The 15,735-nt window shown below is 40.9% G+C and overlaps 1 protein-coding gene across 1 annotated transcript; it reads right to left on the reverse strand.

Moving 5' to 3' along the window:
- Positions 1-5,435: 5,435 nt before the first annotated feature.
- On the reverse strand, positions 5,436-13,919 carry LOC136098491 (matrix metalloproteinase-27-like). The gene is made up of 10 exons (XM_065831963.2): positions 13,787-13,919; positions 13,163-13,401; positions 12,429-12,577; positions 12,204-12,332; positions 9,734-9,895; positions 9,436-9,559; positions 8,588-8,718; positions 8,202-8,361; positions 6,599-6,702; positions 5,436-6,390 (listed from the first exon to the last, which is right to left on the reverse strand). The coding sequence occupies exons 1-10, from the start codon at positions 13,886-13,888 to the stop codon at positions 6,290-6,292; spliced, it is 1,401 nt and encodes a 466-aa protein (XP_065688035.2). The 5' UTR covers positions 13,889-13,919; the 3' UTR covers positions 5,436-6,289.
- Positions 13,920-15,735: the final 1,816 nt, after the last annotated feature.

Consider the following 15,735-nt stretch of genomic DNA (forward strand, 5'->3'; position numbering starts at 1 on the left):
CATTTTCCTGGAGAACCAGACACATGTTTTGGTAAACCTAGCAATGGAATGCAAACTTATTGATAAGGACAGATTCACATCTCGCGAGAGGGGCAACGAGAAACCAGTGACCAAGAAACTGGCCAACTGTGTATAACATCCCATTCATGTGAATACTTCATACAAAAGTGGGAGATCACGAGGATCTCGTCCCTCCTTCTTTTTCCCTTTTGCTTATGGCCGACATTAAGAGAGGACCTTGCGAGTTGTCCCTGCGAACTGAGGCCTAGTGACAGACTGAATCCAGCTCCGGTTGGCTGCAGGGTCCAGTCCAGGACTTTGGGTGCTGGCTTTGCAGTTGTTGAGACTTTCAAGATTGGTTTTGTATATTTTGTATTATTTTCTCTATTCTTATTAGTAGCATTAGTAAAACATTGTTAATTTTTCCAACTCTCTTCTCTCTGTCCTTCTTTCCCTCCCAATCGCCTGTCCTGAGTGGGAAGAGGGGGAGAGGGAGGGGCAAAAGGGGGAAGTGGGAGGAGGAGAGGAGGTTAACAATACATCTGCCAGGGTTTGATTGTCACCCCACAATCTAAACCCTCAGCAGCGTCCTTAAGCGAAGTGTATTTCTTTTACACTAAGAGCCTGATTTGTTCACAGCAACCCTGTTTGCAATAGAATGAAGTGGTAAATATACTGTTCAGCTGCTTGGAAAAATGTAAACACCTAAGCTAAATTAGACCATGATTTAAAGAGAAGAGTTTGTATCTTTATTATATAAATAACTTCCTCCATAATCATGGGTGAAAATCAAAAGCAGTGCTTATAAAAATCGTGATGACAGTCTGAAACATAACTAGAGGTAAATATGCATATATATTTGCATTATATACATACGTATGTTTGAAAAATATTTTCCAGCGCTTGTTGTAAACTATGTATTTTTTGTCTTTGTTACCAAGTTCTTCGGTTTAATAATGAAATTTACCATATGTCTGTAGGCTATTTTCTTTAAACACCTTCATTTTTAAATACTGATTTTTCATCTTAACCAGTTTAACCTTCTCAATCTAAGGTAAAGCTGCTTTTACCAGTTCTCAGAATAGTTGCTGACAATGTGGGGGGACTAAGTTCTTCAGGAGATAGTTTCTAGTACTCTATCAAGGTTTTTCTATATATTTTCTCTTTGATGATTTTGAATCACCAGCAATGTGGTAAACACAACGCTCAGTTTATTTAATTTAAATTATGCTATTAATAGATTTAACCAAGTGTTTTTAATTTTCAAATCTAAGTGCTTTCCCTAGCATATATTTTTCTCTTTTGAATACCTTTGTGCAAATCATTATTTAAAAAATTGTGAACTGCATAACCACACAACCAAAATTAAGCATCTGAGGAGCTGAGCAGTTGGGAGCCAACTCAGAGCCAATGCCACGGCAGTGGTGACTCCTAGGTGGCAGCTGTGACCCTGCGTGGCTGCTATAACCGCTGGGTGGCAGTTGTAACCGCTGGGTGGCAGCTGTAACCTCTGGGTTGCAGCTGTGAGCCCTGCCTGGCAGCTGTGACCCCGGGTGACAGCTGGGTGGCCTCTGTGCCCCTGTGCTCCCCATCCTGGAGGACTATGATGCATGGAGCAGTGGGGAGAACTGGCCAGTCCCTGTGGACCGTCCACGTGGGATGTGTATGCTGTGCTCTGCAGTGTAAGGCTCATAACTCCAGCCTGTTTGAAAAATCAGTATTTTCTTTGCTGGCTTGTGCTAATCTTCTGTATCCTCAGCAAGTGCTTCAAAAGTAGAATCATAGAATGTCCTCAGTTGGAAGGACCTACAAGGATCATCGAGTCCAACTCCCGTCTCCGCATATGACAACCCCACATTTCACACCATGTGTCTGAGGGTGTTGTCCAGTCTCTTCTTGAACACTGTCAGGCTTGGGGCTGTGACACCTCCCTGGGGAGCCTGTTCCAGTGCTCCAGCACCCTCTGGGTGAAGAACCTTTTCCTAATGTCCAACCTAAACCTCCCCTGGCACATCTTCCTGCCATTACCTCGGGTTCTGTCATTGATCACTGAAGAGAAGAGTTTGGTGCCTGCCCCTCCTCCTCCCCTTGTGAAGAAGCTGTAGTTGCCATGATGTCTCCCCTCAGTCTCCTCCAGGCTAAACAAACCAAGTGGCTTCAGCTGCTCCTCATACAGCTTCCCCTCCAAACTCTTCACTAACTTAGTGTTCCTCTCCTGGACACTCTTCAGTAGGTTTACATCTTTTTTATCCTGTGTCACCCAGAGCTGCACACAGTGCTCCAGGTGAGGCCGCACCAGTGTAGAGCAGAGCGGGACAATCACCTCCCTGCCTGGCTGGCAATGCTGTGCTGGATGCACCCAGGACACGGTTGGCCCTCTTGGCTGCCAGGGACACTGTTGGCTCATGTTCAACTTGCCGTGGACCAGAACCCCCAGATCCCTCTCTGCAGAGCTAAGTAAACACCACTCTCATGAGTCCAAGCTCAAACTGACACCCCGCAGTCAATATATCAAATCATGACCTAACCACCCTATCGCTAGCCTTTAAGAGCTTATGATGGCTTTCTATCTGATGGTTTAAAACCTTGCATTGCTCAACTATGAGGAGGTTGTCTTGCCCTCAGTCCTACAAGCAGCATTTGTACGTGAAACACACAAAAAGTATTTCCATGCTGCTGGTGAGACCCACTGCTCCTCCAGCCCCTGCAGGGCTGCAGAGCCCACAGAGGCCACACAGACCCACAGGCACCGGTGGGCCAGGCCCTTGTGTGAGAGCACACAAACACATACATACCCATTAGGTCTATTCACTTAATGAAAGGCAGCAAGACACAGTGCTTACAGATCACAAAAACACATGAAGCACATGGCACTTGAGGAAAAACCCCCACATACACCCCCCTCAAGCTGATTTAATTAGTGAATGCAGGCAGACCATTAAAAACTCTGATTCACAGCTAGAAGGCACATCTCAAATCTTTAGGTCCTGTCTACAAAGTATGTGTACAGGACACAGTCTAATGTAACTGAGATGGCTGTCCTGGGGTCTCTGCCTGTGCTTGTAGCCCTCAAAGATGTGCTCTCCCCTGCTTTAACCAGGCACAATATGCAGCTCATCTGCACGTTGTACTGGTGTCCTCTCTTGGTACCTGCAGTGGCTGTACTGAGTTTCAGTTCTCTGCCAGTACTCTGCCTTGGTTACAGTTTTGTCATGTCTGAAGGCTCAGTGTTTGAAAAGGTCAGACTTTACTAAGCTGGTCAAAGAGTGTGTTGGCTATCTTAAATACTAGCCTTGCAGCTTCCTTTTCTGTTATCAGGATCTGGGCAATTAGCAGCAAGAGGCACAAAGTTATGACCAAGTGCAGGGAAGAGCAGCCATGTACATCCGGGCAATGGCAAGTTCTTTCTCCATATGCCAGCTCCAATGACTGTTTTTTCCCCTTCTTTTATGGTACCAAATCCTTAGAAAGATTCAGTATGAGTTTTCTCAAGGCTTTTGGGGTATCTGTCTGTCACCCAAGAGCACAAGAGGTAAGTTGGTCACCCCAAAGGGGAAGGGGAAGAGGTGGGTTTTAAGCCTTGCTCTAGCAAGCATTTACACAAGCATACACAGATCCTGCCCCACTCTGGTAGCCAAAGCACTCCCATGCCAGTGCTGAGAGACAAGGTTCTTGTGGGCAGAGAAGAGAGAAGGACTTTTCAGGACAACGTACAGGGGATGCTGTACTGTGTGTGTCTCAGGAACACATTACATTAGGATGCATAATCTCCTCATTTCTCAATCCGGTGTCATCATAATGATCTTATGATCCATTTGAAAAACAACTGTTCAAAAATTAAATTGGCTGAGAAAAAAGCAACTGTTTTTTCTTTGTGACATGAAACAACTGAAAAGACAAGTGTGGATTAGCTTTGTCCTTATTTTTGTGTCTTTTCTGCCTTGCTTTGTCTGTCTTTTCAAACTCCTCTGGTCAACAGTAGGAATCAATATCACAAAACCAAATGGAAATGTGCAATGGGAAACAAGAAGGATGTTTAGTAAAAACACTAAGAAAATTATTTTAGCTTGACTACATGGGATCCTGTTTTCTCTGTCTGTGTTCATGTGTCCCTTTGGTCCCACAGTAACTATTGAAGGTGCTGGCCAACTTCAGCCAAGGTGAAATGAGACACTGTAGTTACTACAGGTTTGGTGGAAAATCGTAGCTGCCTAGAGGAGAAAAAACCCTATTAATCAGAAGATGGTCAATTAATCCCTTGGCTAAGCTGTGGGGGCAGTGGCTGGCCAGCCCACGGATAACAACACAGCATTACTCAGCTGATAACCTAAATACAGTATGAGGACGTGCATTACCATGAGCTATAGGTGGCGTAAGAGAGTGCTGGAGACGTGATATCGGGAGCTCTCCGGGGCTGTGGGAGGACGTGGAGAGGTGCAAGACATGGCTGCATGTCAGCCAGGCTCCTGGCAGAGAGGGACAGAAGGAACCACCACTAAGCACTCATCACTGGCTGGGTTTCTGCTGTGATGCTCCTATTGTGTGCTTCCTATTCCTCCAAAGAAATGATGAGTGAAGAGGGAAAAATGAGTGACCAAGCTGTTATCATTACCAAAAAGTGAAGTCTTTTTGTGTTGGGTGTGACTTTTCAGGCCTTCTTCACAAATAAAGGAAAAGTGGTACTCATTGTTTTTTTAATTGTTTTTGCAGGTGACCTGTGAACCTGCACCCTACGCTGGTTTAACAGAATGCCAAAGCTGCCAGTCAGAAAACTTAATTATCAGCATTTCCCTGTTAAAGATTAACTTTCCTCAAGACAAGGGATTTATAGAAGTTGTGAAACAATGTTTTACCTGACAGAAGAAGGAGCACACAGTTTTTGTTTGTTTATGTATTTGAAGATAAAGGAACTTGCCTATGTTTTACAACGAACTGAATAATCTTGATGACTCAATGATTAGGCTTTCCTTACAGCTAGAATTACAGTTGTATTACACACTGTACAGACTGTGTGTGAGAGCAATCTTGCCTCTGAGTATAAACACTTGGGAGTAACTTGGCAGCTTCTATCATTGAGCTGTTAAACTGTGCTTTCTACAAAGCAACCAGTTGAACTGAATGTTGAAGAAGAGTTTAAGCATGCTGGAAATACAGAAATAGGTAAGGCATGGTCTCCATCCCACCTGCCTCCAGCAGGTTCTGCTCTTGTCTCATGGGAAATCATGGTCATCTCATGGGCAGTGTTGGTCCAAGCCAATGTATTCAGACAACTTCATCACTGTCTTGTGATAAAAAGCTGCTGGCATAAGTTGCCAAAAAGCAAATATAAAGAGGATGAAAGTAGGGTATGATTTTATTTTGGATCACATAAAAACTGAAAAACTGCAAAACACCCGGAAAGGACATTATAAATTTCACAAAACTTTAGCTGTCTGAAAGTTAACTACTCTAAGCAAGTTGGCTAGTCTGGGACTTTACAGATTTTGCCTGATTTTGTGAGGCAGTTGCTTTGTGTGCAGTGGCAGCATGTAGTAAATCTCAGATATATCTGCACTTGAAGCACATGCTTTGTAGTAGCAGAGTAAATGTTGTGCTCTATGGCATCGTAAGTGTTGAATTTCTTGAATAAGATGGGGCTGCTTTGTGAAGGATGCCATTCATAGATCCTCAAAAAATGGCTGCTGATGAAATAATCTAACTGTTGCATTGGAAAGACAGAGCTGAGTGAGATAATCTGTTTAGACACTGGGGCAGGAGGATGATTTTTATGGCAAAATAATGATATGGTGTGAAAGGGACAAGACTGCAAAAGTCAAAGAAGAGCAGGAGAAGATGGTAGGAGAGAGGACAGAAAAACATGTGATTAAGGAAAAGCCTGGCTCTTGAAGATGTTTGGAGAGAAAAGCAAAATACAAACATGTGTTGGAAGGATATTAACACAGTAGTGTGAAGTCTTTCACACCTCAGAAATATAAAATGCCTTCAACAGATTAAGCAGAAAATAGTTAACATCAAACTAAACCTGTTTATTGCCAAAATATTTGAAAATTTACTTGGAGTAAAAATAATAAATTGGACATTTGGCACTCAATCAGGGGGAAAAATACAGTTTTGTTCTAGCTTTTGGAGATACAACTAGCGCTGACATGCTGATTTCTTAAAATGGTAGAGAAATAAGAGAACTAATCATGTAGCCTCTTCTGTATAGTAGCATGTATATGAACAACGTTTGAAAAATCTAGAATGACTTTTTATTCTCGTTTGCTGTGTGTAAGAAAGTTAAATGCTATTAACAGTTAAACCAACTGTTACTCTTTATTTCACGGGTAACTTTTTTAGTGATAGGGTCAAATTCCCATTGCTTTGATCCATGGAAGAAGTAGAATAATCCTGGAAATAAAAAAGTAAAGCATTATTTTGTGAATACAAGAACTAACTTCATTTTGACAAAGTGGGGAACATGATCTTTGTATACACAGGAGAGCATCTCTTCAGTTCTGTCTTTTGCAGGATACAGCAATAATGATGTTCATCATAACTCCAGAAGTTATGTTCTTTACAAGTAAACTGATTTTACTTAAAAGCTCATTTAATTTACCTTTCTGTTGGAAAACAGCATCAATCTTCTGGCTAATTCCTGGAAAGTCATTGACTGCCTGTCTAGGATAACCCTTCTCCATGGACTGGCTATTTTCATCATACCTAAATCATATGAAGGGAGACATGTCATTTTACAGAGTTTAGACATTCACCATCTGTAGTTTGATTTCACTGGGACTATGAAGAGTGAAGTTATCAGCTCGCACAAATATGTGCAGGACACTGGCCGTTGCATTTTCAATAAGGTGGCTACTTCTTTGTTGATACAACAGACACAGCTCCAAAGAAGCATCTGGAGTGAGACAAATGGAAGGAAGACCCACAGTTTTGACAACAGGGACAGGATTTACCTCCTCTAACTACAGCAGTGTGACAGTCAATGCATAGAAACTGTCCAGGTTGATTCCCACTACAGTGACGGTAGAAATTATTGCATTAATTTTAAATTCCTCTCAGACTTTTGTATGATATTGTACATAGTCCTCTACTAGATGACAGATTTAGGTGGAGGAAAGGAAGCTGATTGGTTTCTTATACAATCAAGTTGTTCCTAACTGAACCAGGACAATATGTATGAGATGGAACAGAATTTGAGGGCTGAAAGGAGGACCTGAAATGTTCTTCTAGATTTGAGAAAACATCTCAGGAAAACAAAACAAGCAAACAAACAAGCATTTGTTTTACTTCTCCTTGGATACAAGGAATACTTTTCGCAGGGACATGAGACTGAGAGAATGAGTTGTTAGGTAAAAAAATCCATGCCGTGGTTTCCTTGCATGCCTTTGTCTTGTGACCAAGGCAGTAAAATAGCAATGCAAGATGTTGTAAATAATCTTTCCAAAACTCTCAGAAACAAAGGACAGGAAACAACATGCAGCTCAAAATCCAGCTGACCCTGTATGTCTCACTGAGGAACCCCACAATTAGTCATGATAAAATCCATTTCACCCACACATGCTCCCGGTTGCCTGCAGAAGGTCTTTGCAGCAGTTGTCCTTGCACACGGGAGAAACCTATCAGCTTCCCAAAGCTGACTTTTTGCTTCCATTTTTCTGATATTTGGGTATCAGGAATCACTTATGCCAGTTTGGGAGTAGGATTTAGAAGCAGCATGTTGCAAATCCAATGCTAAGCAGGCAAAGAAAGGAAAATGAACTATCACTTCTATCTCTCTAAAAGAGACAAAATAATCCAGGATTTTTCAGAAATCAGAGAAATTCTACCCAATCCATTTTAGCCAGCCTTCTACTGAAGTAAATTAGCTTTCAGAGCTTTATTTTCTGGAGATGGTTTTGTCTTCTCTTTTTTTTTGGTAAAAATTCTCTACATGCTAGATTTTTTTTTCAGCTTCCAGGCATAATGCATCAAATTGGGTCCATATCTTGAATGCCGATTTCAGGACACCCTTAAACTCTCAAAAGTCAAAACTATATTATTCTCCTTGTGCAGGAGTCAAAGAAACATTTCTATGAAAGGTAGGATTGCTATAGCTACCTAGTTACATATAGTTACCTAAAAGTCTTTTGTCACATAGACAGTTTTAATTGCATTCAGATTATATTGGAGTCAATCATAAGAAAACATTTGTCAATTTTCCTTACCTCCAGTACTTGTCACCTATGAAAAAGTCTGTCTTCCCTGTGTTTTTATTACAAACAGCTGCATCAATTTTCTTGACACCTTTAGGGAAGCCCAGTGTGTAGATATACTTTGGATAACCAAGCAATACTTGATACCCGCTGATAACCCAGAATTTATTGCCTGTTAAAAAAAAAAAAAAAATTTAATTTCACCAGTGATTTTCAGACACTAAGAGAAAAAAAAATTGTTCCCTTAGTGTAGGTTGTAGGAAAACTAGATTAAATGTCATAAGTTTATTTTTAATTTATTTGAAAAGTGAATTTTATGCACATAGCTACCCCTCCTTCCTCCCATCTTCCCGCTAAATTAATGGTAAGAAAAATTTAAATAAAATCTCATACTTCACCTTTGAAAAATAGGATCTGATCTTTCATGTTCTCATACGCAGCTTCAATACCAGGTGGCAGAGTTGGCCAGAAGGTAGAAATTAATTCTTGTTCAACTTCTGAGTTATCAGGATAGAGTCGCCATAAGTGCCTGATTTAAAAAAGAAACAGTTTTTGTAGTAAACAATAAACCACAGGCAATTCTGTATGTGCCCAAGAATGTGAATAGCATTGTGACTTACAAGCTCTTTCTTGTCAATGGAGATACCTGGGTTGATGTGGCAGAAAGGAAAACACTCCCTTTGGTGGGAAGTGAGATTTTTTAATTCTGGCTTCTTGCTGGAATTACCCTTCTCATTGGTACTGGTTGATTAATGGGATCAGCTACAAGTAGGTGAAAAATTTGAGTTGTTTCTGTACTATATAGTAAGAGAGTTACAGGGTCACATATGAGCCTGACTGTAAACTATTTTCTGGCCAACTTACTTGGGTGACTTTGGGTTTGTATATGTGACTGGAGGAGAGATTTGCCCAACTATATGGTAGAACACACTGATTTCTTAGGAAAGGATTACAGCATTCAGTCATGTCATTAACTGGTGTAACCACCTATAGATTTGGGATTAAAGCTATATTGGGATTGAGATATTTTCTGGAAAAAAAAATGAAGTATGCTTTTTTTTTTTTTTTCAGAGGATCCTGTAAAAATATTGGTATAACTCATTTCTGCTAAAAGTTTTCAATGAATTTCCATTTGTCTCATTCTAAATCACATAATCATAATAATGTGAAACACCAAAGCATTCAGCCTTTGTAGAAATCAAGAAAAAATAACCCTCACAGAGACACATGTCCTATCAATATTTACCTGCCCTTTAGAAAAATGACTTCTCGTCGGAGAGTAGTTATAGCATTGAAAGTCATCTGGGAGCCACAGGTTTTAGGTGAGGTAGGGGTAGCTGGCCTTTTATCTGGGGCATTTGGTGGAGATCCTAAGGGAGACATTTCATAAAGAATACATCAAATTTGTAGAAACACCATGATTTTAACAGATACATGCATTTTTTATATTATTATTAGAATATAATTATTTTCATGGTGAAACAGTGAGAGAGATCATTTCTCTACTGCTTACTTCTTTTTTTTAAGCCATGGATTTTACTCACCATAAATGGACTGAATGCCACTTATGTCATCTGGAGAGAGGGGAAATTCACTGAGGGTGACATAGGCATAATTGGGGAACATCAAAGCCCTCTGATCATTAGAATGGGAGAGACCCAGGGCATGGCCAATCTCATGAGCAGCAACGAGGAACAAGTTGAACCCTTAAAAAATTGATAGAGATAAGAGATAAGTCTAATTTTGATGTGTAAATGATTGATAGGAACATAGCAGGGATATTACTCAGTGACAGTTCTCATACAATACAAAAAATTAACTAGGGTATGCATATATGAAGTATATTTTTTGTACAGAACAAGGTTGTGTTCTTCTCCCCCTAGAAGGGAGTGACTTTTGGCCCTCTTCCCTCCTGCTCTTTCTGTTAGCTGCTGACAGTACGTGTGTGGCATGAGTGGATGTCTGGGGGTGAGTGTGGGTGCAGCTCTGAGGAATGTCCTGGCAGGGTTTCCTGGCTGAGCTAGAATGGATTAGGTACTGAGTCAGATCAACCGAACAGATATCTCCAGGGCCAGGACAAGACGATGCACTCTGTGCTCATTTGAGCTACCAAAGCGTCACTGTGTGTCACCCTCCTGCCCACAAACCTGAGAAAGAAAGGTGAGATCACGAATATACAAGGAAAAATATAACGATATAATGTTAGCAGAACAACTTATCTTTGTATCACTAGGACTTAGAGCATATGGTTCTTCACAGCCTTGTCAAATAAAATATCTTTTAAAAATATTGTACTAATGCATGCTTATTCCCAGTGAAATATGTTAGCACAGTAAATAGATAAAAATGGAATTTCCTTCAACAAGAATCCCTCCAAGTAACACGCTTTCTGAATTAGGGAAGAATGATCATCTGCCCTGAAGACTGAGAGCCAGAAATATCAACAGACTAGTGAAGCTCACAAGTCTGTGGCAGAGTGGAGGACTGGTCATCGATTGCCCAAGAAAGGCTGACTGAGGCCAAGATATGCATTTCTCAAAAAACCAAACAAAGCCTCAATTTTTCCACGTGTATTTCCAGTCCTCCCCTCTCACGAGTCCTCCAGGCTCTCCAACGAGTTCTGCAATGCCTGGCTGCTGGAGCCATGCTGTTGAGGAACAGTAGCAAAACTGAGATTGACCCATTCGGTCCCAGTGCAGAGAAAACATTACATTCTACATGATATTACAAAATATTACATATTAGATTAGGATGAGAGGAAATGGCCTCAAATTGCACCAGGGGAAGTTCAGATTGGATATTAGGAAAAATTTCTTCACGGAAAGGGTTGTGAAGCATTGGAACAGGCTGCCCAGGGAAGTGGTCGATTCACCATCCCTGGAGGTGTTCAAAAGATGTGTAGGTTTGGTTCTCAGGGACATGATTTAGTGATAGTGTTGAGTTAATGATTGGACTCTATGATCTTAAGGGTCTTTTCCATACAAAATGATTTTGTGATTTTATCAGCATGGCAAGTGCACCCCTCATCCTTCTTTTTTTCTTTCCCACCACAATAAGCCCACACCACTCCTCCTCATGCAATGCACCTTCCTGTTTATTACCTACTCGCTTTTCCTGCAGTGTGACCTCGATTCTCCTACTGCAATTATCCTCTTCAGTTTTCCATCCCAAAAAATGGATGAGAAAAGGGTCTAAAGTAAAACAGCATGATGTGCCTGTGTACTGTCAGATCTGTCAGAGGTCGTATGTACTGTATGCCCAGCCTGGAGGGAAGGGGGTTGAGAGGAGCAGATGAGTCCTGGCCAGATGGTTGAGGACTTGGTGTTCCCATCTCTTCTGGCCCAGTGGTACACATTTGTCATCAGCTCTGCATGCTGCGTTTCAGTCCGTGGGTGGCCTGAACAGCGTGTTCAAACTCCTGGCTGCTGGCAGACAGCTGAAACTGCTTGGAGAACACTTTCATGTATAAGCCCATCCTAGCCTGGATTCAAAGTAAAGCTGTTACAGCCTATAGCTGGGCCTATTTTGGTACTGTTAGTGAAGACTCCTTGATCACTGGTGACTGTGATGTTTTTTAGATGATGGGGATCTCCTCTGAGGGCTGCTGTGAAGTATGGTGTGCTTCCCCTGCAGTGTGTGGCAATGCCAGGTGTGGTGCCAGTGTTTGCACCAGGAAGGGAAAAAGTCAGAAAGCTTTTACCATGGTTTGCAAATCTCTGGTGTGTATGAGCCCTACCAACCCCCAGGTAATAGTGGCCCGTGTCTGTAGTGTGTGTGTGTGAAAAGGGTTGTCCTGATAGTATATTTACCAGTGTGAATTGAGAACTAGATTAGATCTGGCTGGTTTTACATCAGCATAATAGTAATTATCCCAGTTGGAGGATGGCCTGTAATAGCCTCAAACTGCTCTTACAGTTAATGATGTGTTTTATCTCAGTCTATTCCTTCACCTAAATAAAATCGGAAATTAATTTACTCCTCTGCATTACACTTCAGAAAACCTTTTTTACCTACCAGCTGAGCCTGTGGTCCAATCTTCATCTTCATCAAAGTGCACATCACCACCAAAACCATTGCCAGGTGGAAAAGCATGAGCGAGAATGCCAAGGGGGCCATCAAAATAACGAGGGCAATGTCCATGAGCTAAATAATAAATGTTGAAACAACATTAGGTTTATGTCATGACTACTGGAAAATCTTTGAATTAAACTTAACGTTGGTATGCAGGCAGCTTATTACCTTTGGTCCCAAAAGCAATCATTATATCTGCTACTCCCTCATGAATACGAATGAAAATCAGTGGGGTGACAGTGCTCCACACTTTAAACGCCTGCTGGATTGCTTTATCCACATCTTCTTTGCTCATATCTGGTGTGTAGTTCACAATTCTACAGTTATGAGGGTTCAAGTAATAATACTTAGTGTTTGCAGAAAAAAATTATTATTATTAAGGTGATGAACAGAAATGTATAAGCAGCAGTTTAACTTGTTATCCAATAGCTCCCAAGGTTCCTCTTGGACTGAGTTTGGGGAATGTGATAACTGTCCAACATGTCTTTTCATAATAGTAACTGTGTACATGGTATCAATTTTTCTGAAAATGGGCCTTATCCAGGAGGGTGTTTCTTGAGCATGAGGAAAATCATCTCCTCAGCTTTCTGTGACCACTAAGCTGTCAGCCTTGGGAAATTTTGAAGATAAGGGAGCTTGTACAGGGTGCAATTTATATTGCTGTTTGGCTCCCAGAATATTTGTCAGGAGTGATACATGATTGGCAAAATACTATGGTTGACTCAGAAAATGTAAAATACCCAGCTTGACTCTCAGCAATAAGCATAGCTAACGGCTGGGGAAAGAGAAATATTTTTGTCCCAACTGGCAACAATTTCTATGGAAGTTATATTTAAATATAACAAACATGGATACCCACAACCCCAAAATTTAAACACAGAAAGTAATTATCTAAATAGTACCTGTATGTCAGCTTGGTTTTTTTCCATCCTGGCAGAGTAAAACCATAGAGACCCACATCGGGAACTCCACACCTGGGTTTCTTCATCATTTCCAATGTCTCAGTGTCTGGTTTTCCAGTCACTTTCAGACCAAAAAATTGTTGCATTTTCTGAAGTTTTTCAGCTGTAGATTCATCGTTGATTTTCCATCCAAGTTGATTTGGATCTGGCTCAACAGCATAGAATTTACTTAAATAGTCCTAGCAAAAAAAAAACCAAAAAACAAAAAACAAAGGACAACATAAAACCAAAAAGTATACACATTTCACATTTTGATCTGTTTCTAAATAAACGCCCTAGGGCTGATATTGTTTGTGTAGTTTGCTCACATCTGCCTGTGATTTTGGAGCACAATAGATGTTTTCCGGAGGATCATAGCTAAACAGAAACAGACAACATTGTCCCTGACTCTTATTGACTTGACATGTTTGTACAGATTCATCCTACTTGAGTAAAGTTTGGGCAACAGAGTTCTATGGAATAACACGGTCTCAGAAAGACGGCAAATGCTGTGTAGTTGGAACATGCAGATTACATATGAAAAGAGAGGACTGAATAGATCTGAGATGTGAACAATGTAATTACCTGTACAAACTTTGCATCTTCTTTGTTGTCTTTCTCTGGGTGGACGGGAAGAGCGTCAGAAGCAGCTGCACACATTAAAAGCAGAAGTGAAAGTTCCTTCATTCTTGCTCTCCTCTCTGTCCGGTGGGACAGCAGTCTGCTTTCTGCTCTGTGTGCATCCTCTCTCGCTGCCCAGTTCGTACAGGATGGGCTGCTGTGGGAGTCAGTCGTAGACTGACTCAGAGTTTATCATTCTCCAATTACCTCCACACGTCCTATCACTCTGTGCTGGCTGACACAATGAAACTTAATTAAACCCGTCCAGTTTCACAGACATCTGAAGTCGGTTAGTCTTTGAATACTCCTAAGCTGCTTGGCTACCAGTTCAAAACTGGCACTCAATTTCAGATATTTTACACTAAATTTTTAGTGAATCTGAACAATTTCACAGCAGATGAAATGGAAGACAAATGCAAAACCTTTTAAGTTGTCCCAATCCAGCTGTATGAAATGTGGTCACCAAATATACAGGGACTCTTAACCATTCTCAGCCTGGAAAATGAGAGTCATGCACCAGATGTGAATCTCATGCAAAAAAATTAAAACTTTGGGAGAAATTACTGTAAGCAGAAAATTGGCTTTTTAAATTGATCCATAAAGTGAGACTGGCTATTTTGGGAAATGGATGAAAACCCCACATCACTCTCTGCAACTCAGAAAAGGTGTGGGTTTTTTAAATTACATTGCTGGAATTCAGGTTATACACAAACAAAAAACATTTTATCCTATAAATCCTGCCTGCATTTATCTAATCTATCTATCTATCTATCTATCTATCTATCTATCTATCTATCTGCTATCTACCGTTTCATTACAGAAGGTTTCTTCAGTTTAACCGCATTAACCACAAGGGATATGATTATTTCCTGTCTTAAGTAATTCAGAATAAAGGAAGTTTCAAGAGTCACACACGTTGTGACAAACTATGGGATTTCACCCTGGGTTGGACAATCACCTTCATCTTCCTCTGACAACAATTGGAGCTGAAGGTGTTTGGCACCTCAAAGGAGCTACGACAGTATGGATTCAACTTTTACAAAACAGTAATACCCTCATGTTGGACAGTGGCTTTGTCAGGAAATCCTTGCTTCTGTGTTTTTGGCTTTTTTGCTGTCACTTGTGGTCAACTTTGCTTCAGCTGGAGGTGTTAATGACGGATTTTCTATCCCAAATTTCACAATGTAGACTTGTTAGTGAAACTTGTTTTTTAATGGCATTTCTCAGCTATGATAAAAAACCCACAAACCCTTCCATTGATTTCTGCTTATTATCCTTGTATTAGGTAAGAGATCTGTGAGGCCTGGATCCCATTCAGTTCTGTAACTGAGGTACAAACTGTGACAAACTGAGAGCTCAACTGAACTGCTACTAGAAATGACGTGTGTTTATCCAGAAGTACAGACATTTGAGATCCGTCTTATGTTTTCAAATGAACGTATTTGTTTGTCTCAGAGGTTTTAAAGCTAGAAGGGATGACCATGGTGGTATCATCCAACTATATCTATGGTGTAGGTCACAAAAGACAGACCCCTCTTCAGTGGCTTTTGCACCAAGCATGTTTTCCACTGGCACTAGAACATATTTTTGGAAAACATGTTTTGGCTGATATGAATTTGATTTTGTAAAAGATCAGGGCAGTACTATGATTTGGTAAGAACTGGGAGAAGCGGTCCTTTTTCCCGCTGTGGTTGATCATCAAATCCCCACAGCTGTCTGCTGCATAGCAGTGGAAGGATAGAGGCGAGAGCAGCTAAGTTAAGACTGGTTACACCTAACTATGCACATTTATTAGTTAAGCATTCTCCTATAGCAAATGGAGAAATACATAACACTGTATGCAACTCTGTAGAGTGATTCAACGGGCTTAGAATAGGTGCTCTCTGTCTTTATTGAATATAAAGAAGCTTTAA

The sequence above is a fragment of the Patagioenas fasciata genome, chromosome 1 (genome assembly GCF_037038585.1).
Source record: "Patagioenas fasciata isolate bPatFas1 chromosome 1, bPatFas1.hap1, whole genome shotgun sequence".
NCBI classification, from domain to species: Eukaryota; Metazoa; Chordata; class Aves; order Columbiformes; family Columbidae; genus Patagioenas; species Patagioenas fasciata.